Here is a 24,311-nt window from a genome sequence, read left to right as displayed (position 1 = left end):
GAAAAATTTAACTGAAAAAATTAACTTAGCAACTAAAAATAGACTACACTCATGCTCGCAAATTGCAGTTCTTATTGCCGATTGATGCGTTTTTTTGGGGTTTTTTTTGCGGTGGGACGTCGGATAATACAGAATGTTGGATAAGCGAAGGTTGGATAAGCGAGACTCTAGTGTATAATAATAGGATAAAGTGCACAATATGAGCAAGTTCATGAAGATAACTACATCTGGCCCAGAAGCTTAGCTTTTAATATGATGATACGACTAGGTATATAGCCAAGACGAAAGAACTGATGAAATAACAAAATATGAAATATCTTTAAGTGGGCCAGAAAACAGCTGAACTAATTCAATGGAAAAATTGATGGAATTGTTTAATGACTACAGATTGTCAACAATATCCGCACGATCTGTCTGGGCATGAATAGTTCTACAAGGAAGAATGTGCAAACATTGCCAAATCAAGTTGTGCTATGTTGGTACAGTCCATTGTAGTTTATGGCTGCAGTTCAAGAAAAACATGCTTCCACTAAGCACTTAAAGGTGTATATACTTTTCAAATACATATTCCAGGTTTTTCTAATGGATTTTCAGTGTATTACGAGTGAACTTGACACTATGGAAAACAGACAGTCCCACCAGTAACTGGGTGGGGGTCTACGCACACAGAGACTTTAAAATGGTGCTACCCCAAATATATACTGTATTATCTTAACCTTTAGAAGTTTTTTCTAACCAATCAACATGTGTTTTGGCAATTCTCACATGCCAAGAATCAAAATTTTACATATCATGCATACTGTATTTATAATGAAAAATATAAATACACTTAATATGGTATTACTAAAAATATAATGTTCTGTGTTGAAGTGGAACTACTAGTAGTACTGTCACATATACACAGTAAAGTGAAATTATTCTTTGCATGTCTGAACAAAATGCAAAATGTTGCCACTCTCCAAAACCATGAGAAACAAGAAAGTTTTTATTTATTTTTAGGCAGAAAGGAATGCAACACCTCTGCCTTCTCTATGAAACCAATTGAACAGAATATAGTACTGAAATAAATATATTAAAGTATATTACAATTATACTCAACAAAGGCAGCTCTCCTATACCAAGAGTCTAAATTAACACAGCTGCAATTAACCAATATGCAAACATACATCATCTGACTATAACATGAGTACCAAGCTTAAGAACACACAGTGGGCAGAGAGAGAAATTGATCAAACTACATGTTAAGGGCACATTGACATAGCTCAAATATTATTGTGAGTGACTGGTGTTTTTTTTTTAATAAAAAAAAAAAAAAACACCTCTGACCAGGAGTTGACAGCCAGGAGAAAGCCAAAAGAATAGTTAGAGGAATGCAAGGATCAAAACACCAAACACCTCAGAATACAAGGACAAAAGAGGGGTTGAACCCAAAGAAACCTGGCACTAAATTATTATACATTCATTTTTACCACTAAGGAAAAGCAAACACGCTAATCACAACCATATTTGTACTGGAAGGTACAGTAGCCATAATGACCAGAGTCATGTGCCTCAAATCAATCAAAACAACTTTTTGGAAAAAATCGAATTCTCACTTAGAGGATCTGTTGGCAATAGCATTTTAGAATAAGAATTTATATCAGGGAAAATTACACCCTGCCTTCCTTTTGTTTTTATAGATTTGCTCTTGGTGTTAGCTCTCCCCTCTTTCTCTCAGGTGGGGATTGAATTCTATTTTGCTAATTTTGACTTGATTGTATGCAGTGTTCTCTTCTTCTTCAAGTCAGACTTGATCATATGGAATAAAAAAATAATAAAAAACAACAACTGTAAAATGCAAAAAAAAAAAAAAAAGTTTCTTAAAACACCAGAAAAAATATATAAAATCTCAAATTTTCAAACACACCATGTAGAAAAAGTGTCTCTACTGAATTATATTCTATGCTATTCAATTCTTATTGTTAACAGGTAACTCAGTCTGTATTTCCTACAGATTTCTGGGTTTTTTTGGGTTTTTTTTTTTTAAACTTAGACCACTTACAGTTTTCACTGGAACTTAATTGTTCAGAGGTCAGCCTTCTGTGAGTATAATGTTGTCACCACACACATTTAGATCACCACATGATCAACATTGATCTGGAAGAAATTTTATATCAATATTTAAGCCACTGCCTAAGTGATACCATGTTTTCAGAGGTTGGGTTGTAGAGACAGGAAGAAATGCATGCAACAGTGATGAAAAAAAAATGCACAGGGTTTATGGTGCAGAGTATCCAGTTAACTCTCCACATAAGGAAAAGAGACGCCAGCAACTACTGTGGGTCTGGAGTGAATCTTAATATAACTGTGCAATCTCTGCCTGTGACATTTACATACTGCAAAAATACAAACACTATCATAGACCCAAACCATGGCACTTCACTGTTGTTCCCTAAGTCATCCATCTAATAGAGTTCAGGGCAAAGCTGAGCAAAGTAGCATGATTCATAGAAGGTGTCCATGTTAGAGCAAAATAAATGGAAGCCTTATTTCTAATTAAAAAATGATGAAATGTGTTAAAAGCCAGTGCATCAGAACATGCATCACCTTAAAAAAGTATTCAGATCCATTCACTAGTTTCACATTTTGTTATGATGCAGCCTTATTCTAAAATCATTTAAATTCTTATTATTCCTCAACTGGCACTCAACACCCCAGGCACTGCAAAGTGATTTTAGGATCTTTTTGGAAATGTATTTATTTTAAAAACTGAATTATTACATCATCATTAAATGCAAAACACACACATGCATGCATATAGTGATCAGTGTTGCCATATCAGCGGGAACTGTCACTCATGTGCAGTTCCACAGCTGAACACACTTACTCTCTTAACTGGGAGCTGTCTCTCTGTTAAACAGTAAACCTATGGCAAAGAAACACAGCTGACTTTCAGAAACTCCCTCTTAAACAATATTTCAATGAGAAACAAACACACTCTTGCCCGTCCCTTTTGCGGGATTGGCTACAGGCTTGTAGGCTTACAGTGCATGAGGTTTAGAACATTTAGAAGACTGAGCCCCGGCCAATCTAACGGCTTGCTCTTCTGTCCTCTCTCCCTCAGACAGCGTTTGTTCCAGTCACTGTTTCCGAGCAGTTGAAATGGCTTGATGAGGAGGACTTTGTGTTCTTTTGACTGGAGTGGGGAGCTGGACCGCCACATTTGACAGCAGCAACCTGTGTGCTTTTCTGCTGTTGATGCCTATATAAGGTCTTGTATTTCCATCTGCTATTGTTTTTATATCTTGTAAACCTGATCCCTTTTCCAGTCTCCTGTGCAACTCTATGACCCAAGGTTGACAAGACATAGATTACACACACACACACACACACACACACACACAGTAAATATGGATTTAAAGTAAAGCGGGTGTCCAATTGATACTAAACCAAACAAATTCTCCAGTATGTGGAAGTGGAAACCAGAGATCTTTACGGGTCTATGTCACAGATGTTTGGGAGGGGGTGTTATTTTGAAATAGAGGACATGCTTATTTCACAGCAGCAATGAGACACTACCACAAAGGCTTAGCATTTTTCTAAATAACAAGATTAAGCAATTTTTATTTGTATATATGTGACACAGGAATAAGGGCAGATACCCAGGAGGCTCAAGTTCCCAGGACTGTTTTATAAACAGTTAAAGCAAGGCATATAGGGAAAAAGCAGAGTTTCCATGTGAGCCCTAAGGGAAGAAAACTGCAAAAATGTGTTTGATTGGGAGGCTGGTTCAATGAATTTTTAAATTTGTGATGTGATCATGAATTATAAATAGCTGCTTAATTAACGTATTTCCCAAAATATGCAATAAAGATCCAGCTTAATGCAATTTGATGTGTAATAAGAGGTTATCATTTAAAAATATTACAATGCAACTCTGAAATAAGGATGTAACAGGTGATGTGCTCCTCCCTGTTAACAGTTACCTGCCTATTTGGATGAAATCTCCACATTTTTCACAATAATTTACAACTTTAAAAGCACATTTAAATGGCCTGAATAGTAGGTTTATTCATGTAGAAAACAAAACCAAAAAAAAAAAAAATTTTAAAACATTAATTGGGAAAATCCAGAATCATCTTAGTTAAATTTATGGTTGAAGGCCTTTGCACCAGCAAAATAATTTATTAAAACCACTAAACTAAATATGTTTAACCCACATAAGCTTGAACTGGTGTAGAATTACACAATATTAATCCTAAACGGATATACAACACACATTGTCTAGTCAAACAGATACAGTACTCTACTATCACATCAATACTTGGGTAAGCAAAGTATTAACATGACAAACATAAACCACCGTAAATATTTAAACTTTCAGCCACTAATAACACCAAAAAGGTCTGTATTTAATATATTCATAACTGCTTAGAAACAAACAAAACATTCTGGAGTCAACACATTAATACAAACAAGAAAAATATAGGCAGCTTCACTAGATCCACGGAAAATGTAAATAATTCATAATAATTCACAAGACTGTAGTATAAACAATGAAACAAATTTGGCTACTTTTTCACCTAGCAGCACAACCATATGTGTGATCTATGCAAATATCTTAGGATCTGTTGTTTCATGTATTATGAAATACTCCAAGCAATAATTTGATGGATATTCTGCATTAATTAAATAGTCTGATATGAAAACAGAGTACAAAAACCAAGTTTAAAAAATACATATAAAAGACGGAAGCTTTGCCTTTAAATAAACAAACAGCAAAAAGAACTACATTAATTTGTTTTCCAAATACACTTTTATCCCCCCCAAAAGAGCACAGACATATACACTATATTCACTTCATTTTTAAACTGAAACTTCATTCAGTCATTTTTTCATGGTTATGCAAACTTTAATAATAGAAGCATAAAGAATAAAGCCACTATTACTATGAAGTTTACAGATCAGCTAAAATGAGTAGCAGAATGAGAAATTACAAATGTTTTTAAAATAACCTTCCATTTCAGATGTATATTATATAAAACATGGGACAAACAGTCTATCTTTCCAAGCATGCACTTGAAAAAAAATGAATTTGCAGATGGAAATCATGTGGTTTACTTTACAATATGTAGGTGCAGGAAACTGTAGACAATCAGACTGAACCAAGTGATTCTCTATCACCTTTTCATCAGTGCACTTACACGTTAGCTTTTCATACAGTACCATGAACCTGATATCAGACAGGTTATAAATCAGATTGCTTTTACACTTTATGCAACAATAACAAATAACAAGAAACACTTCTGACATCATGAAAAGAACAAAGATATTATTCATGATTGATACACCTTTAATGTAGGGGTGGTGAATGGATTGTAGGGCTGGCAGATTTTATATTAGCATTTGTGTTACTGGAATATAAACATCGTACAAAATAAAAACTAAAAAAGTGGATGTTTTCTACTTGTATTATAGCAAATGATATCGAAAACAAAGGGTAACTATAAATCTTGTATAAGACGTGTATGGTATGCTAGTCACTCACTTGGTACTTTCCTCTTGTGTCCACTTACGTGCATTTGAGCACTATGGCGAGTTCACACAAATGAAGTGATCTGTAAGAATACACTGCTCTTGCCTCCCAGCCAAAGAAGCTGAATAAAATGGCTCATTGGAGTAAAGTTACAGCTCCTATATGGTTGGCAATTTCTGAGCCATCACACTACTTTTCACTTGGCTAGCTCTGCTCACAGAAAGCAGCCTTGCTCTACTCTGTAGATTGATTGACCCCATTCTCAGGCATTCAATGCTTTTATTAAAGGAAAGCTCTTTTTTGCTATCCTACCTCAGGTTCTGAGAGATACCAATCACCAAGGTGGGAAATATATTACTCGAAGTACTGCAGCTTTTAAAATTAAAAAGACATACACAGATACCAGAAAATAGAGACATTCAAACAAAGACGACTAAACAACCGATAACCAAAATGTTAATCTGAAATCAGACTTCTTTAAACTGTTAGACCCAAGTCTATCAAAGTGAGCCTGTTCAGTTGGCCCACAGACACCTGGATGTGGCACCGGCTGAAAACTTAAGTCATAGACATCATGAACATAGCTGCTTGGCATAATGCAGCTGAATGTTGCTTGTAAAGTATAAATCATTCAAATTAAAATCATATAGCAGCAGACAGGCAACTCTTATCTCTTGAAACCAGAGTTAATAACATTTTTAAGACAGTTAATAACAATATTTAATACTTTTGCAGCCACAAAGCATTAAATGATTATACATTAAGCTTTTCTGTACAAGTTACTTTTTGGGTTGCCGACTTTGGTACAGCTTCACGCTTTATTCTGAAGGGAGCTGTGTCTGCACAACAAGCATTATTTAAATTCCTGTAGCGTTATATTGCTATTATCACATTTAAACATTACTTTTTAAAAAAAAGAGCAAGGCTGACAATATCTGAATAAATCTGTTCATTTGTTTTAAATTGTTCAATTGTGGTGAATTCAAATGCAACCTAGTAGATATTTTAATCAATCGGTTATGCCATACAGTAAGTGCACATCAATAATCCATCAAATATCCTGTGCAAAAGGGTGAGGGTTTCTGCACCGATTTAAGAGATAACATGAGTTGGGTGGGGGTTGATTCAACTTGAACTTAGTTCTGTAAAATGTGATTTGCTTGTTTGGAATGTTATTCGCTTTAAATAAAACCAATAAAATGTTTAAAAAAAAAAAAAGAGAGAGAGAGAAAACACATTAGAAGAGCCCAGAACAATTACACTGAAGATGTGCCTTTTCAAACATTAAAACAATGATTTTGCTGAACTACATGGTCTGCTCATTTAATAATCCAAACTGCAGTAGAAATTGTGTTTCTTTTCAAAAAAGCTAATTTCCCACAAGCAGCTCCACTGCAGGCAGACAGCTAGTTGTGTGTTGCTAAGCCGCAAACTCTCTTTCAATGTAAATTAACTATGCCATCTGTACTGGATTTAAAAAAAAAAAAAAAACTTTATCTGACTTAGTCAGCATGATTGCTTGTTGAATGTGATTTACTTACAATATAATGATTGGATAAAATACCCAAAAACATGTTATACAGCTGACATGTGTTTATGTTGGGTGTTATTGATGCTCAGTTTTGTTAACTGCTTATAGGTAGCTTTCTTTATGAACACCAAGGTGACAGTTTAAGAGCTACAGGTTGCTAAACCTGGCATAAACACCTGGCAAAGGGCAAAAACACAACTCTGTCCGAAATAAAAATTGCAAGCACAGTTAACAGACTAGTCTAACATATTTAGCTAGCAGATGTCCGGAAATTATTTTAGTTCTGTGCACTTGTGAGTAATAATGGTGGCAAAGGACAAGGGTATTTAATAGAAAATTTACAGTATCTGTTCTGTCCAAAGAAATACCATGCCTGTAACCTTTGATCTGAGGCTAGTCACTAGCATAAATTTCTCAAGTTAACCAACTTCACAGTACTAAAAAGAACTACTACTGAACAGATAATTAACTGTAAGCAGGTGACTTACAGAATTGTTGGCTTATCTGTTGCTATACTTCAGTGTACTTCCTGCAATAAGTGAGTACTGTGGTGGAACACCATCGGTTTTGCATACAATAACCATTTTTACAAATTATTGGGTGAAATACTCTCACACAGTAGAGAATTTTGCCTGATATTTATAGGAATCCTCTTTGGGCTGAATGTGATGCAGCTGATGCCATGATGAGCCTACTCAAAAACAGAACAGAGAGTTGCCTTATGCTGGAATACAATGTGGGGGAGGAGCAGGGAAAACTGGTCAATTAAGAAAATATAATTAGTCTATTACATTAATTAATCATGGTAGCCTACATCAATTAATAATGGTAGCCCTAATCGGCACTTAAGTATATCCACTTCAAGCACTGTTTTGCAAATATAGCAGCACTCAATTTATAGGGTTAACTAAATGGTAAATGCATTTTTAGGAATCTGATCCCAAACAAAAAATGCATTGTAGTGTTTGTTGAAATTAATAATCACAATTATAATATCAAAGGCAATAGTCGTCAGTTATTAATTTTGTCATAATTGTGCACCATTATTGTAACATTCAATTCATTGAATGCACTATGTAAAATGTTCAGCCTGTAAATGATAATGCTGTAAGTAAAAAGCTAAAGGAAACCACGATTCAGTATATACTGCTTTTGCCCTAAGTCCTTCAAAACCTTGTAACAGTACACGATTATAGATCAAGGCGTGTTATTACAATCTGATTAAAGCTATAATTTTACTGCTACAGGGTAAAATGATATTTACTGTATATCCAAAATTCACATTATTCATAATAATTACCTATTTCAGTATAAAAGAATTCAGTTTCCTGTAAAATTATGTTTTGCATTGACCATCAACCAAAGCCAAATCACTAGGAAAAGTGGAAAGAAAAATCAGGAATTGATCTACGTTATGAATGTTTTACTAATGGCCAACTGTGTCCAGCATATTCTAGAGTAAACAGCTCCGTTAAACTAATATTAGCTCCTAGTTTAAAAAAAAAAAAAAAAATCACAAATATTGTATACAAAAAAGTACTCTGTTAGTTACATAGTATAGGCCTACGTCTGATACATCCAATTAAATTCATGGTGCTCTACCCAAGGGCATTGTCTTAGGAAAGTTCATTTGCAAAGTCAAATAACAGCTAGTTTTCAATAAAGACATAGTGCACACCAACAGGGAAAACACTGCCAACAATTTACTTTCTTTATGAAGAAGTGGAAATAATTCACATAAACACTGCTTAAAAACATAATTATAACTACAACAGCAGTGGCAATGCAACCTCTTTTTACTTAGTCTTGTGCAAATATGGGGACACCATTAAAGTATTCTGGATGTAAAATGTGTGATTATTCATCTGACAATTTTCCAAGCTCACTTTATCCAGTAAATGTTCACTGAGAGCAGAAACAAAAGCAAGGCATGTCAGTCCACCACATCAAAAGACAAGGGTACTAAACTTGCACTACTGTATGGACTTGACATCATATCATTGGACTGTGAATATTTGAAATCTGGTATCACTTTATACTAGTCTTTGCTTCCAAAAGCAAGGATGAAAACATGTTTAAGTCATTGTTTTCTTTTTTATAGTCTAGAAAAGATACTATAACATGTTTTTTCTGAATGCTCCATGGCCCAGTTTCAATGGCTTTGCATACTTTGGTCTGTTGATTCCTGCTTTTAACGGAGTGTGGGATCTCAGAATAGTGATTAGTTACATGTTTCTCAGGATGTGCCCACAAGCCACTGAGATAATGGGAATAAAGGTCAAGATCAAAAGACAAAAAGGTTTCGATGAAAAACATAAGTTAGCCATGAAGTACAAAACACCACCTAAGAAAAAGGGTCTAAAAAGAAATTCTCGTTTTAATACTAGTACTTTTTGAAAATATTTTTTTTTCCTTTAAAAGTAATCAAAAGAATCCTAAAATGAGAATTACCATACCATGCCTCTACAGTTCAATGACCCATAATGTCAACCATTTCTTATTCATTATTGTTTGCTTTAGGCCCAGGTTTATGATGATAATCAGCTGTCACATAAATGAGAGATGTTATGTGTTCAGATAAAACTGGTGTGGTAAAAGTAGGTTTACAGAATTATTTGCTATTTGGAGAAGTTGGTTTAAAACACAGGGTACCATCGTATTTACAAAAGGACTGCTCTACTATAAACAGATGGCTCTGAATCTGTGTTGCCCTATTTGTAAAGGAGTGCCATTTAAACATGCCTCTAAATTGAAATGCTTGCAATTTCAAAATATGAATGCTTTTCAGAGTAAATTCAAAGTACTGCTTCTTAGATGGATGCATTTTAAACTATTCATCCATTGATTGTAATCATTAATATTTTGATACCAAAATCTACATTAACACAACATGTGAAAATTTCATAATATCATTTCATGTTGGGGGGAAAAAAAAGAAAAAACACTGTCAGATAAATTCCAAACACAATGAGTTTTCTAAAAAGGATGGAGCTTTTTTAAGATGAGAGTGTCAGATATTTATAATACTGTGCACTTTCCTTTCAGCTCAAATAAAAAGTCCAGAGAGAACAAAACATTGTTTTAGGTGTACATCCTACAAATAAAGCACCAAATTGTGTTTTTAAACAGTGATTATTGAGCTAGCATTGTACTCTGAATTCACAGTCATCTGCCTTCAATTAGCATAAAACACTCCTTTGTAAAAAATACACAGCTTGAATTATGAAATAACCATTTTAAATAAAGCATAACCTCTTGTATTTGAACTTGCATCTGAACAGTGTAGCACTCTTTAAACAGAAACTCTCTAAATAAAGGAATTTTCTCTTAATACAGCCAAGACATACATTCTGATTTGAATGCACCATCTCTCATTCTGTAAACATAAACTTTATGTGACGAATAACACAGTATGCTGTCCTTTGGAAACAGGTGTTTTTCAGAATGAATTTTGCACTTCGGGATCATTACACCCACAATCTCCATACTATATATATATATATATATATATATATATATATATATATATATATATATATATATATATATATATATATATATATATATATATATATATATATATATATGCACTTATACTTACACATGTGTGGTTTCTCAATTTTTTTTATTTTTAATAAATTTGCATAAATATCAAGTCAACTTTTTTCACGTTGTCATTATGGGGTATTGTGTGTAGAATTCAGAGGAGAAAAATGAATTTAATCCATTTTGGAATAAGGCTGTAACATAACAAAATGTGGAAAAAGTGATGCGCTGTGAATACTTTCCGGATGCACTGTATATAACTAACTATATATATAAAACTATAACTATACATATTACAGTACAGCTACCACTTAAACAGTAACAAACAAACTTAAGAGCAAATACAATGTTCTATGGACAAGAAGAAACTCATTTGTTAACATTTGCTTGATATACTGTAGGTATTTCTGTATTCAGTTGTTTCAAGGCCGTGGGGTGCCACCATAACAACGCAGACAAGTCATCACAGAGGAACACCTCCCAGTGCTTATGATAATCTGCAGATGTGCCTTATGAATCTATACACTTAAACTATAAAACCTGTGGTTATGACATTGATAGAGTATTGTCCTCTCATAATACATTTTCTGGCATATATTCCAGGTTGGCTCCAAAGTACAATGAAATACAATAGTGTTCATAATATGAAAGGTATACACAAATGAAGTTTGAGAGCCATAAGCTGACTTGCAAGCCTAACGAACATTGAAAAAGGACCTAATACTGTATGAGGCACTAGACTTCTGATTCCAAGCATAGTGCAAGTGAAATTTTCCAACAGGCTGCAAGCTCTATTTTTGGACTCTTGAATCTTTAGCATTAGTTCTAGTTAACGACAAAATCTTATTGAACACCATAAAACAAGTGCAATGTCTAGTTGATGCCAGTAGTAAAATAAATGTTTTTCTAACAAATAATTTCAGGTATGATTTAAACTAGATGCTGTTTTTGGGTGTTCTTAAATGACTTGTTTTCAACTGCACTTTGAAAGATTTAACACATTCTGTGTGAAGGCACTGAATTTTCAGTAGACATTTGTTTTTAGGGCAGTAACTTTCCTCTCAGGTTAAGGTTCTCATGTTCGATTTTGATCTGGTTAATGCCAGGATACTTTACAGCATGTGCTCCTCATGTGTGTTAAAGGTTTCTCTGGATGTTCCAATTTCCTCTAAAACCTCAAAGACAAATTAAACAGAATCTGTAAACTGGCCATGTGGAAGTGTGCACTGCTTTGTGCACAGCTTCCATTTATGTAACAATATCCCACCCATTAGCTCTTTAAGCACCACCTTTGATACAAAGTGAATACAAAGGAAAAAATACATCTTCGATCATAAATCTTGGGATCGTGGAAAAAAACAGGAATAGCTGGTAGAAACTTAGAGGGAGTGTGTAGAGAATACAAAAGAGTTGTATGCCATACAATTAAGGCCTTGCATAAAAGAAATCAGAAGTACAGTAAGACGGTTGCAAGAACTGAATAGTTAAAAACGAACTGTCACCTACAGTGTTCTAAGTTTATAATAGCCGAGATTATATGACCATTTAATGCAGGAGTCTTATGCAACACAAGTACATTTGTTGCACTTCATCAATTAAAAAAAACACTAACATCTACTTCACTGATAACAATGAATAAAACATTAATCTAATAAAAATGTATATACAAACACTAAAAGAAGTTCTACACCAGCAAAGATAATGAGTAACACACTCATCACAGTAGTAATGTAGAAAAATCTTGCAACCACTGCACGTGTGTCAAAACTGTAACATAAATTTATTGATGACTTACATTCTTATGTAGCTCAAAGTTAAAGAATCTCTTGTTGCCTAAAGGAAGTGCCAAGTTCTGTTCATAACATTTATTATGAGCTTTCAGCCATTTCTCAGTATTTATGAATGGCTTGTAACCAAAGACATTTGCAACAATTGAGCAAAAGCTACCTTTGGTGACATTAGAGGCAGAGTTTTTAAATTAAGATAACTAATAATATAGATTCATACTTAATAAAAAAAGGTACAAGCTACATAAAAGTTCAGCAAATTGAAGTCTATTTTTTTGTTTTAAAGTACTCATTTGAAAAATGGCAAGTTAAATTAAGTAATTTGAAGGTTAACATTTCTATCAGATACAATAATGAAAAAAAATGAAAAATCCAAAATATTTATAAAAACTGGTAAAATATAAATATAATGCATGCAAAAAAACATTTATAGTACCATTATTTAAGGTTTTTAATATAGAAGTATAAATTTAATTTTAATCAAGGAAATAAAAGCTGAAAATGTTAAAGCCCGACAATTCAGGTTAATACCCAGGAATGTAATAGGCATGTCTGAAATACTGGGTTAAAACAAGGTGGTTTGTTCACACGCTATAAAGAGACATTGAGCAAACAGCTGCCACCAGTGGGAAAGTTGCACAAAAGTAAAACAGAGCCTTATTTGGAAAACAAAGAAGGAAATATTTTAGGCACTTACTTGCTGTTGTAGGAGTTGAAGGGGTGCTCCTAGGCTTTTTAGTTCTCTTGTCAGTTGACTTTGGAGATTTTGCTTCTGAAGGATCTGGAAAAAGGCATTAACCACAAATGATTTTAATATGATTCGTTTTGTTTTTATATTGGAAAAAGCAATACTTGAAACATTTTAAAGGGCAAAACGTGCCTATATATGTATTATTACATGCCTGAAAGATTATATAAAATACACAGTGATTGAAAACTGTACTTATGAACCAGTCTCCAGCTTACTACACTACAAGATGAACTAAACCTATCTTCAACTGTACTTCAAATTAGAAAAAAAATGTAGTAAATGTAGTAAGTGACACCAGCACTGGGATTCTTGATGATAAAACCTAAATGCTACCCATTAATGCCGTTTTCAGACAGGAGTCCCATGTTAAAATGTGTCTCCTGTTGTCCTATTGCAGTACATTTCTGTAGCTGACCCTGCATTATATTACCTAGGTCTTTCTTGTAAACTTATGGTGGAATTTTAATAAATGTATTACAAATGACACAGCATCACTGATCAAATGGTACAATGTTATCACAAATTTGCACAATTCTGGGAGACTGAGGATATAAGTTGTGCAATAAGACCACACATTATTTTTGGGTTGTAGAAAACTCCACCACTCTGTCTGCCAAAATGATACAAAGCTAAATAAAAAAGACTCCATAAACACACTCTGATGGAGAACATTTTACTACAATAAGCAACATTTTATCAGCCTTTACTGCCTGCTCTCTACTCAGTGGTTCCAACTTCCAAGGGCAAAATTAGACCATGATGTACTGTACAAGATGGTCACACTCAGGACAGAAGATTTGAACACTATAGGTTACAAGGTTTTCCTGACTGAGCTTTTCTTCCTTTGCAGCAGTGTAGATTCAGGGCCAGGAAAACACTGCTGTTTTTCCACTGAAAGGAAAATGACCAATCATTTTCAAAGCACAACAACAGGAAGCTACAAAGATAAGTCTGAAGTGTGAGCAATTAGAAAAGTTTTGTAGCATCTAAGCTGCTCACTATACTCACCATCTATATAGACCATGCAGCTGCATTCTGTCTTGCCAAGAGAGTTCTCAGCTTTGAACTTATATTCACCTTCATCTTCTGGAAGTGCTTTATCAATTGAGAGAGAGCACACAGTTCCTAACAAAGACAATAATTAAAATATAAAAATAAAATAATAAAGTAGAAAAAAAAAAAAAATCTCAAATCAATGGTCTGTATTGCCTATCTTGTTAAGTAAAGTGATGTAGAAAAACATTTATTCTATATTATTAAGAAAGGCATTTACATATGTTATCAAAAATGAAAAACCACCTCTTTGAAAAACATTTAACCATCTGAATACTTTAGTTAAATTAAAACATTCAGGTATTATTGCTCATTAAAATCCTGTATAAGCAATAAATATTGACTTTCAACTGATGGAGATTAGTCAAACAATGCAATAAATCAGACATATATAACATTCTGCACATGTGTAATATATACTCAGGCAGGGATTTGTGGATGTTGCTCCTGGATTAGTAAGAATTAACATTAATCACTCAGTTTAACTGTCTACTGTAGTTTGATTTCTGATCAAGCATATTAGTAAGACACAACATGAAATAAAGATTTAATGACTGATGTGTGTTCTAAATAGACGTATTCAAAGCTGTCTAATTGTATTGTGTTCATATGTAGTAGCCTTCTTCATAGATCTGGAATGAATGACATTAGCGTCGATTAAATTACATCACTTTTGTCAGAAGGGAGCTACATTTTTTTTTATCTCCCAAACATCTAGACTAAACACCTCAATGAGTGTCAGAAAGAAAATCACCTCTTCCATATACTGTCTGCATATAATTATTATTCTATTCAGGGAGGAGAAAGTTGGGTGGGAGAGAAGTAGTAAATGAATCACTGATAAAAGAATAATACCACATTCATTTTCACAGTTCAGTTTGTTTCATCTGAATTTGACATGATAAAGATTTATCACCCATAATATTTGTGATATCTTTTACCCAGGATGAACAAAACAAAAACTACTTGTTACCAAAAATACCATAAACATAAAAAAAAAAGAAAAATATGGGAAAAGGAAACCATGCAGATAATTATGGTCAACATTAAATATTCATCTTTTTTACTAGCTTTGATAAACAATCACCAGTTCACTAGATAATAGGTTATTCCATTTTTAAACTAAAAATAAGTTTCATAGTGGTATACTTTTCAAAATATTAATTTAAAATTCTATAACGTTAATGGAGGATTATTAAGATTAATGGAAGTAATTATTTTATCCTTTTCTTCGGAAGGGTCAAAAAATGACACTTTCGTATTTCAGCACTTTCTTTTTTAAAGGATTGTACGTTTACTCTGAGCTGGTCTAAAAATGGATAGATATTTGAACAATTTTACCTTTATTTTTTTCTGATCAACTGTGACATTTCACTTTACTGAATAACCTAAATATGATTTATGCATATACTGTATGTTTACCAATACTAAATAATACCTTGTTATAATAAACAACATCATGACTACATTTTAAATTGCACAGAAACAGTATTGCTCTAGAAAGTGCTATATCCTGAAAAATTCTTTGGCTCCCTGCAATGTTAAACTAAATAATGTGGGTTCAGAAAAAAGAAAAATGGATGGATGGGGGCAAAACAAATGAGGGAAAGAAACTATTATTAACAAGAATAAGCTATCTTGACACTACCTATAAAATACTCAGAGGAAAGTTCTCTAGGAGCTGCAAAACCTCACAATATACCTTTGCAGCAACATGTTTAGTTTATAACTATTGTATACAGAAAAATGTGCACCATAAGGCGGTGCTTTTTTTCTGAACCACCTAACACTAATCTAAAGTCAATGACATTTAATGACTTTAGGCTTTAGCTAAATAGCATTCACACAAAAAAAATCTAATATTGTACAATACCTTCTTGTGTTAGGATGATGAACTTTGAAGGCTTGATCAATTTTCCATCTAAGCTCCAACTTACAATAGGTGGGGGATCTGCAGAAACTTGGCACTGTAAATATAAATGGTCTCCATCCAACACATGAATGTCATGTAATTTTTCAGTAAATGTAGGTTCCTTCCCAATATTGTTTTTTTTCTGTCCAATAATTCCACCATCTACGACTGTGCATCCATGATCACAATTAACCTCATTTTGCTTGTTTTTCGGCTGAATATTCTCCACCTCTACTCCTGTGCTGCCGTTGTTTTTGTTATTCTCTGTAGGCATTTTCTTTTTAGAGACAAGCACTGATCTGAAATCTTGGGAAGCATTTTTTGACTGACTTTTTTCAGCATCAGATACTTTAGGATTTGTTTTCTTGTTAGCTAGTACTGCCCTGAAATCCACTTGTTGTGGGCTATGGATCTTCCTCTCCTCTTCAGACAAGGTCTTGGGTTTGACCTGCCTTTGTAGGTTAGCCCTGAAGTCCATTTGCTCAGCAGACAATTCCTTAAGGTCCTCCTCGGAAACACTTTTTGTTACAACTTTCTTACCCAATACTGTACGAAAATCAATTTGCTGAGCTTCTTGTGATCGAATCCTATCCTCACTATGCTCCTTGGTTTCTACTCGCCTCTTGAGAAGCCCTCGCACATCTGCTTGGTCCTCGTCTTTTGACACTTCCACCTGTGAATTTTTCCTCAGTATTTCAGTTTCGTTAAATGCTTTAATCTCATATGTGCCTTCTTCTTTTCGACCAAAGGGGTGAGCATTTGTTCCTGTAAGACTGAAGCAAGAACACAAAAAAGCTTAAAAAAAATATTTCAGAAGACAGCCTACAAATAGAAGAAAGTTACAGAAAAAAACAACTTATGCCACTCCTGTACCAGTAATGCATTGAGTACCCATATAAGGGGAAGTCTAATAGAGATCAACCTTACTCTGGGTATAAACAATAGTGCAGCTATACAAAGTAAACAATTTGTTTGTTCACATTTGGGGATTAAGTTGATTTAAAGCCAGACTGGGTTTGGCAGTACAAGGGAACAAGTGGTACATAAATAGAAGCCTGGGAATTTTACTTACGTTTGATGAGTCTCCTCGCTGGATAATAAACTCTCTTGGACAATCAGAGACACGAGGCAGCTGCAGCCGCCAACAGAGTTTCTGTGAGCAATACAAAACAAAAGAAATAAATAAAGCACAATATATTTTAGGCTTGCAGAGAACTCCAAGAGGTCTGATTACGAGGGGCTCTTGGATTAGCAGAAGCAGTATGTGATCTGAGCTGTTCCAAAGTTTCTCATGTTGGCTTACTGTTTATTTAGACTAGAGTAGCTATTGGCCTTTTCTTAAACTAGGCTCCCCCTTTTTGTACAGCTATCTCAATGAACTGCACAGCTAATCACCATCCATCAGAGAGTTTATATTAAAATGCTAAATGTTCAAGCCATATATGGTGCTTACCATTTATTCCTTGTTCGGCTAGAATACCAGAGAGACCCTCACAACTGTGTCTCATTACAAGCACTTCCTTTTACTTTGCTCTGTACACAATACAAGCCTTTCTTAAAACAGTATCTCTAGCTATGTAATTCAATTTGTGAAGACAGAAGTACTACAAGGCCAATGTAATAAATATCACATTTTTAAGTGAAATATAAACAAAGACTGACAATTCAACAGTGTTTTTATTTAAAGTTCCTACAAAATACACAGAATGCAAAGAAACTATTAGGAAATTAGTACATACTTCAGTTTTACTTCATACTCCCCGGCGTGGTACGTCTTCACTTTCCTAATTAGTAAGGTAATGACATCTTCATTTCGGACTATATCAAAGCCTTCTCCTGGGACCACTTCTTCTCCATCTTTAAACCACTTGAAATCAGGAAAGGGATCACCGGCTATGGCACAGGAAAGAAGGGTTCTCTGCCCCAATTCTGCAGTAACCGACTTTGGTTTGCTTATAAACCAAGGCTGAACACCATCCTGAGGCTCTGTCATGAAAACAAGCGTGAAGCAACTTAATGGCATCTATACTAATAAAAGGCAAAGCCCTCACTGACTGACTGACTGACTGACTCACTCACTCACTCATTCACTGACTCACTGATCACGAATTCTCCAACTTCCCGTGTAGGTAGAAGGCTGAAATTTGGCAGGCTCAATCCTTACAGCTTACTTACAAAAGTTAAGCAGGCTTCATTTAGAAATTCTACACGTAATGGTCATAATGGTCAACAACGTCCACCACGTTGAACTCTCTTATTTATGGCCCCATCTTCACGAAATTTGGTAGGTGGCTTCTCTGCGCTAACCGAAACCAATGTACGTACTTATTTCGGTGGTATGACGCCACTGTCGGCCGCCATATTGAACTTTCCAACGTCACTAATTCTCCAACTTCCCGTGTAGGTAGAAGGCTGAAATTTGGCCGGCTCATTCCTTACAGCTTACTTACAAAAGTGTGGGTGTGTGTTCACCAGTGACTCTCACAGAGCGGAGAGCCAAGAGTTGCCTCTGACCCAGAGCGAGGACCACCTGTATCAGTCGGGCAAAGGAACAAAGTAGCTGGGAAATGCACCCAAAGTGCTCACTACGTGTTGCGTCTGTGAACACTAATCTCTGAGCTGCTTTTTTTGCTGCCCTCATCCTGCCCCTTTGGACAATTTAACAAGTCTAACAGATTTAGTGCTTTTTGGTTGGTAGAATAGTATTGGGGGATTTTTTGCGTTACAAAAACTGTGCCACCACAGAAAACACCGCTCTACCTATACCTTTCATCCTGGAATGCTAAAAATTATCTCCACAGCTGCTATCTCACTTAAAAACTGACACCATGCATAACTTGGATGGTTATGTTTTATTCTCAGCATAAATTAGCGAAGATACTGCAAACTTGAATAATGGGAAGGGATAATCATTACACTTCTGTTTCGTAGAAATTTGTCATTATATTAGGGCAGTCAGCACTATAAGCTACCTGGCAGACTAGCGAGCTAAATACAGAGGTGCTAGAGCAGCGGTACTGATTTAAAATTTAAAGAGGTCCGACAAACAATATTTTCTCCTATTAAAAAGGTCCAAACCTCACATTTGTGCTATGATTCAGATCACTATACAGTACATGTACTCATTGAATGTCTATAGAAAAATAAACAAGGTATAATTACCACCGTATTTCAACAATATTTTCAATTTTCAGTAAGAACTTTAAACATGTGGACCCTTTGAATTTAATTGGCTTTGTATTTGTATGGAATACAAATAACTATCTTTAACATAACATATAAGTCAAATAAACAACTCTTGTTTATTAAAAAAAATAAAAGTAGGCCTATCACATTCACATTTTAAGTAAAAGAAACAGAACCATTTGAATAAAACCAAAAAGAGTACTCCTTTATAACGGTCCCATCAGAAAATGTTATGTTGCCCCAAAATCCATGCTATTTTAATTGAACATTCATTTGCATGCTGCTGGGCTTTAAATGAATGTGAGAGGACTCTGGTGGATCTGTCAAAGATGGCTCTCTGTTCTGTTATTTTACGTGATCACTTCGGACTGCCACAGATACAGGTGCTGGTCATAAAATTAGAATATCATGACAAAGTTGATTTATTTCAGTAATTCCATTCAAAAAGTGAAACTTGTATATTAGATTCATTCATTACACACAGACTGATGTATTTCAAATGTTTATTTCTTTTAATTTTGATGATTATAACTGACAACTAATGAAAGTCCCAAATTCAGTATCTCTGAAAATTAGAATATTGTGAAAAGGTTCAATACTGAAGACACCTGGTGCCACACTCTAATCAGCTAAGTAACTCAAAACACCTGCAAAAGCCTTTAAATGGTCTCTTCAGTCTAGTTCTGTAGGCTACACAATCATGGAGAAGACTGCTGACTTGACAGTTGTCCAAAAGACGACCATTGACACCTTGCACAAGGAGGGCAAGACACAAAAGGTCATTGCTAAAGAGGCTAGCTGTTCACAGAGCTCTGTGTCCAAGCACATTAGAGAGGCGAAGGGAAGGACAAGATGTGGTAGAAAAAAAGTGTACAAGCAATAAGGATAACCGCACCCTGGAGAGGATTGTGAAACAAAACCCATTCAAAACTGTGGGGGAGATTCACAAAGAGTGGACTACAGCTTGAGTCAGTGCTTCAAGAACCACCACGCAGACGTATACAAGACATGGGTTTCAGCTGTCGCATTCATTGTGTCAAGCCACTCTTGAACAAGAGACAGCGTCAGAAGTGTCTCGCCTGGGCTAAAGACAAAACTGCTGCTGAGTGGTCCAAAGTTATGTTCTCTGATGGAAGTAAATTTTGCATTTCTTTTGGAAATCAAGGCCCCAGAGTCTGGAGGAAGAGAGGAGAGGCACCTGCACAAAGTGCCAAAACTACCAGTACCTGGTTTAAGGACCATGGTATCCCTGTTCTTGATTGGCCAGCAAACTTGCCTGACCTTAACCCCATAGAAAATCTAAGGGGTATTGTGAAGAGGAAGATACAATACGCCACACCCAACAATTCAGAAGAGCTGAAGGCCACTATCAGAGCAACATGGGCTCTCATAACACTTGAGCAGTGCCACAGACTGATCGACTCCATGCCACGGCCATTGCTGCAGTAATTCAGGCCAAAGGAGCCCCAACTAAATATTGAGTGCTGTGCATGCTCATACTTTTCATGTTCATACCTTTCAGTTGGCCAACATTTCTAAAAATTCTTTTTTTGCATTGGTCTTAATTGATATTCTAATTTTCTGAGATACGGAATTTGGGACTTTCATTAGTTGTCAGTTATAATCATCAAAATTAAAAGAAATAAACATTTCTAATACATCAGTTTGTGTGTAATGAATGAATCTAATATACAAGTTTCACTTTTTGAATGGAATTACTGAAATAAATCAACTTTGTCATGATATTCTAAATTTTATGACCGGTACCTGTATATTTGCACAAATGATCAGTGCTTTCTCTTGTAGTGGTGCTTCACATTGCTACTTTTTACTAACAGAACACATGAGATACACTGGTTTTGAACTACCAGCACGAATAACGAACATATATTGGATTGTCCATTGAAAGCCATACTCCCTTTCACTTTCATTTCTGTTATCTCCTTCTGAAGCATCGGCATGTTTTACAACTACATTGATTCACCCCCCATTGAGCACACCTCAAGAAGGTTGGGGGGTTGGAGGGGAGAGAGAGATTGAAGATTCCTGCAAGAATGTTATCAGTCATTCTCATTAATTTATCATGGTCCGGATAGTGCTGTCACTCAGTCTGCGTCCGCCATTTGGTGATGCCTGTACTACAGACATATTTTGGTTTTAGTGTCACTCAAAGATAACTTTTTTAGCACCCATGTGACATGGCATTGAATCAATCTTCTTCCAGAAACATGACATGAAAAAAAAGACAAAAATAAAGAGCAAAAATTTTACCTTTGCAACGTTTCTCTAGCATTGCATCAGGACTTCCATAAACCCTCCTCCACATCCCCTTTCCTCCCGCTCCCCTGCAGCTAATGTCAAGATGTATAAATCAAGAAAACAAACACCAGTGCTACATAATGACATGTGGTGCATTGCTGTGAATCACGTAATATGACACTTTAAACCTTTAAATGAAAAATTTATTTGATAAAATTTTTAAAGGTAGTACATAAATACGGTACTGGACGAAAGTAATTCTTTAGGTACACACTTAACTTTATAAATAATATTTAACAAAAAAAAAATTTACATAAAAATGCCCCCCTGACCAAAGTACTGCCCGAGGCATGATCGTACCTTGCACTGTTAATGTGGCTTCTGTACGACACTCTCCCAATTCATTCCAGGCTTCACACATATACTTTCCAGTATCTTCAGGAAATACCTCTTGAATGCACAAGCTGTACTCATTTCCATCATTCACAAAATGGAAATCTTCAGATTCTTGTATTTCTTTTCCATTCTGAAGCCAGACAAGTTCAGGTTTTGGATTACCTAACAACAAAAAAATAAATTAGTTATATAACCTTAGTAGTATATATGACTGCATGCACCACTGTGGTCTAAATCAATGGTTTCTGCCTTTTGTCCAAAGTATAGGAGGTGGGCTATTTCTTCTTATACACCTGATATATACAAATTTGGCTTAGAAAATGAGTAAATGTATTAATTTAGTTTTATTCTACTTGTTTACTGTATATGCAATGCTCTCTCTTATTAGCATCAATCAAGAAAGGGCTAAAGTAGATTTCAACTATGTGTATTTGACTAGCAGATGAATAAAAATAATAAAAATATTACTTTTTTCAGGGAAGTTTGAATCACTGCAATATCAAAAAAGTATTCCAATCTATGTTACAGCAGAATGAAATAAAATATGAAGAAAAATAAAATCTGCTTCCTGAAATTGAGCTTAGAGAAAAAGATCTTTAAGCAGGTTAATGGCCCATAAGAAATATTCAAATGTTCCTATTGCTAAATCGAATAGTTAACATAGTTTAACAAAAAGCATAGACAATACGCAAGTGCAAGACCCACAAACATACTCACTATATATCCAGTATATCCATCCCAAATAGTTCAGCACGAAATAAAGTTCACCAACACATTTCCCTGGTAAGCTTTTAATTTAGGTTTGCAATTACTATTGTCCATGCTGACCCCATACCTCCCATTCACAATACAAAAAAGTGTGTCAAACTTTCGCAAAATATGAACAACTGTAAATCAACATTAAGCAACATTATACTCCAAACAAAACCTACATGCTACAGCCCACAATCATTCTCTGATTTCTCATTTCACAATCATTAATCCTGTTCCCTAAATAAGGAATGTATACCTTCATACATATCATTCTTACCATTTATTATTTTCTAAACAAGTGTTAAAGAAAGTCATTATTCCTTACAGCTTGTAGTACCATGTCACATGTGACCCTTTATATGGTTTCTCTCTTCTCCTACCAATTAAAATTAATGGAATGACCAGAAAAATCAGATACCAGGCTCCCATTTTCCTGGGCAATTCTTAAAAAAATCTTCTGTTCCCTCACAATCTATTCTCCACTGTTATCCCTTCCAATCCTTATAGAGCCATACAACAATCTTTAAATATTTATGAGGACTTTCACAGTTTTCTTTCCAGTGCATCCCTCTACCAAAATTAAAATTTTTGATTTAATAGAGAATTAAATTATCCTCAATAGTCAATATAAACAGTATAATACCCCCTTAGGAATATAGACCCTATTAACAATGTAACTCCCAGAGACCTAAAAAAGTAAACCCTTGAAGTGCCAGCAAGAAGTAAAATTCTAATTTCTCCTTTATAAAGTGAATAGGCATCATCTAGCTTCACTTTACTATCAGCCACAGAACATTCATAGTAATTAAATCCCCTCTGTCCTAGTACTGAATGGCACTTTTACCCCCAACAAAACCTATTCTAGCATATAAAGTTTTAGCCAAATCATACCAGGACCCTACACAACTACTATCACAGTTAAATAATTCTTTAAAAACAGAAAACAATTTTGCTCAGATGAGGTCTTTCCAAACAGAATCATTATCTTTAAGTAACCTTTATACAAATTAGTAACAGAGGACTGCATTTTTTCTATTAGTTCCTCAGAAAAGATGATTAAAGATGTTAGAGGAAGACAAAGGAGTGAGGAAGAAGAATCCCTGGAGGTGCAGGGTTTATCATGCAATTATCAACATTTCCTCTTTTGCCAAGTTACGGAATGTAAATCGGTAAGCACAGGATTTTGTGGAAAGAAGAAACTGTGAAGGATTTTCATGAAAGTCACCCCATATTTAAGACCAATGTTTTCATTACAGATCACACCTCATGCCCAGAGTTAAACACTGTAAAATACAAACACATTTTTAGAGACAATTACTAATTTTATGTAATTACAATCTGCTGGTTTTAATTTTTTTTCTCTTTACATTTTTTTTGGCTAGTAAGCTTCTGCATAACCAGTCATGCGATAGATATATAAAGCTCCATGTATTTGTAAAAGTGACAATTAAAACAAACTGTAGATCACAGATGTTATTTGTTATAACAAATATTATAGAGCAATATGAGCATCTCTGTATGTTTAATACAATCACGGGGAGAACATGCAAACTCCACGCACGGAGGACCCGGGTCTCCTAACTGCGAGGCAGCAGCGCTAACACTGCGCCACCGTGCCGCCC

General features: G+C 34.9%; 1 protein-coding gene across 2 annotated transcripts in view; it reads right to left on the bottom strand.

Annotated features, from left to right (window-relative positions):
• mylka (myosin, light chain kinase a) overlaps positions 1-24,311 on the bottom strand; it is a 272,709-nt gene that overhangs the window by 65,382 nt on the left and 183,016 nt on the right. For both annotated transcript variants that reach the window (XM_039757417.1, XM_039757418.1), the window contains 6 exons: positions 21,901-22,098; positions 17,835-18,081; positions 17,168-17,248; positions 16,057-16,868; positions 14,139-14,255; positions 13,077-13,160 (listed from right to left, as the gene is read on the bottom strand). In XM_039757417.1, coding sequence (XP_039613351.1) covers positions 13,077-13,160; positions 14,139-14,255; positions 16,057-16,868; positions 17,168-17,248; positions 17,835-18,081; positions 21,901-22,098 — 1,539 coding nt within the window. The remainder of the gene's footprint in view (positions 1-13,076; positions 13,161-14,138; positions 14,256-16,056; positions 16,869-17,167; positions 17,249-17,834; positions 18,082-21,900; positions 22,099-24,311) is intronic.

The sequence above is a fragment of the Polypterus senegalus genome, chromosome 6 (assembly GCF_016835505.1).
Source record: "Polypterus senegalus isolate Bchr_013 chromosome 6, ASM1683550v1, whole genome shotgun sequence".
Classification (NCBI taxonomy): Eukaryota; Metazoa; Chordata; class Cladistia; order Polypteriformes; family Polypteridae; genus Polypterus; species Polypterus senegalus.
This window is presented reverse-complemented; position numbering and strand designations above follow the sequence as displayed.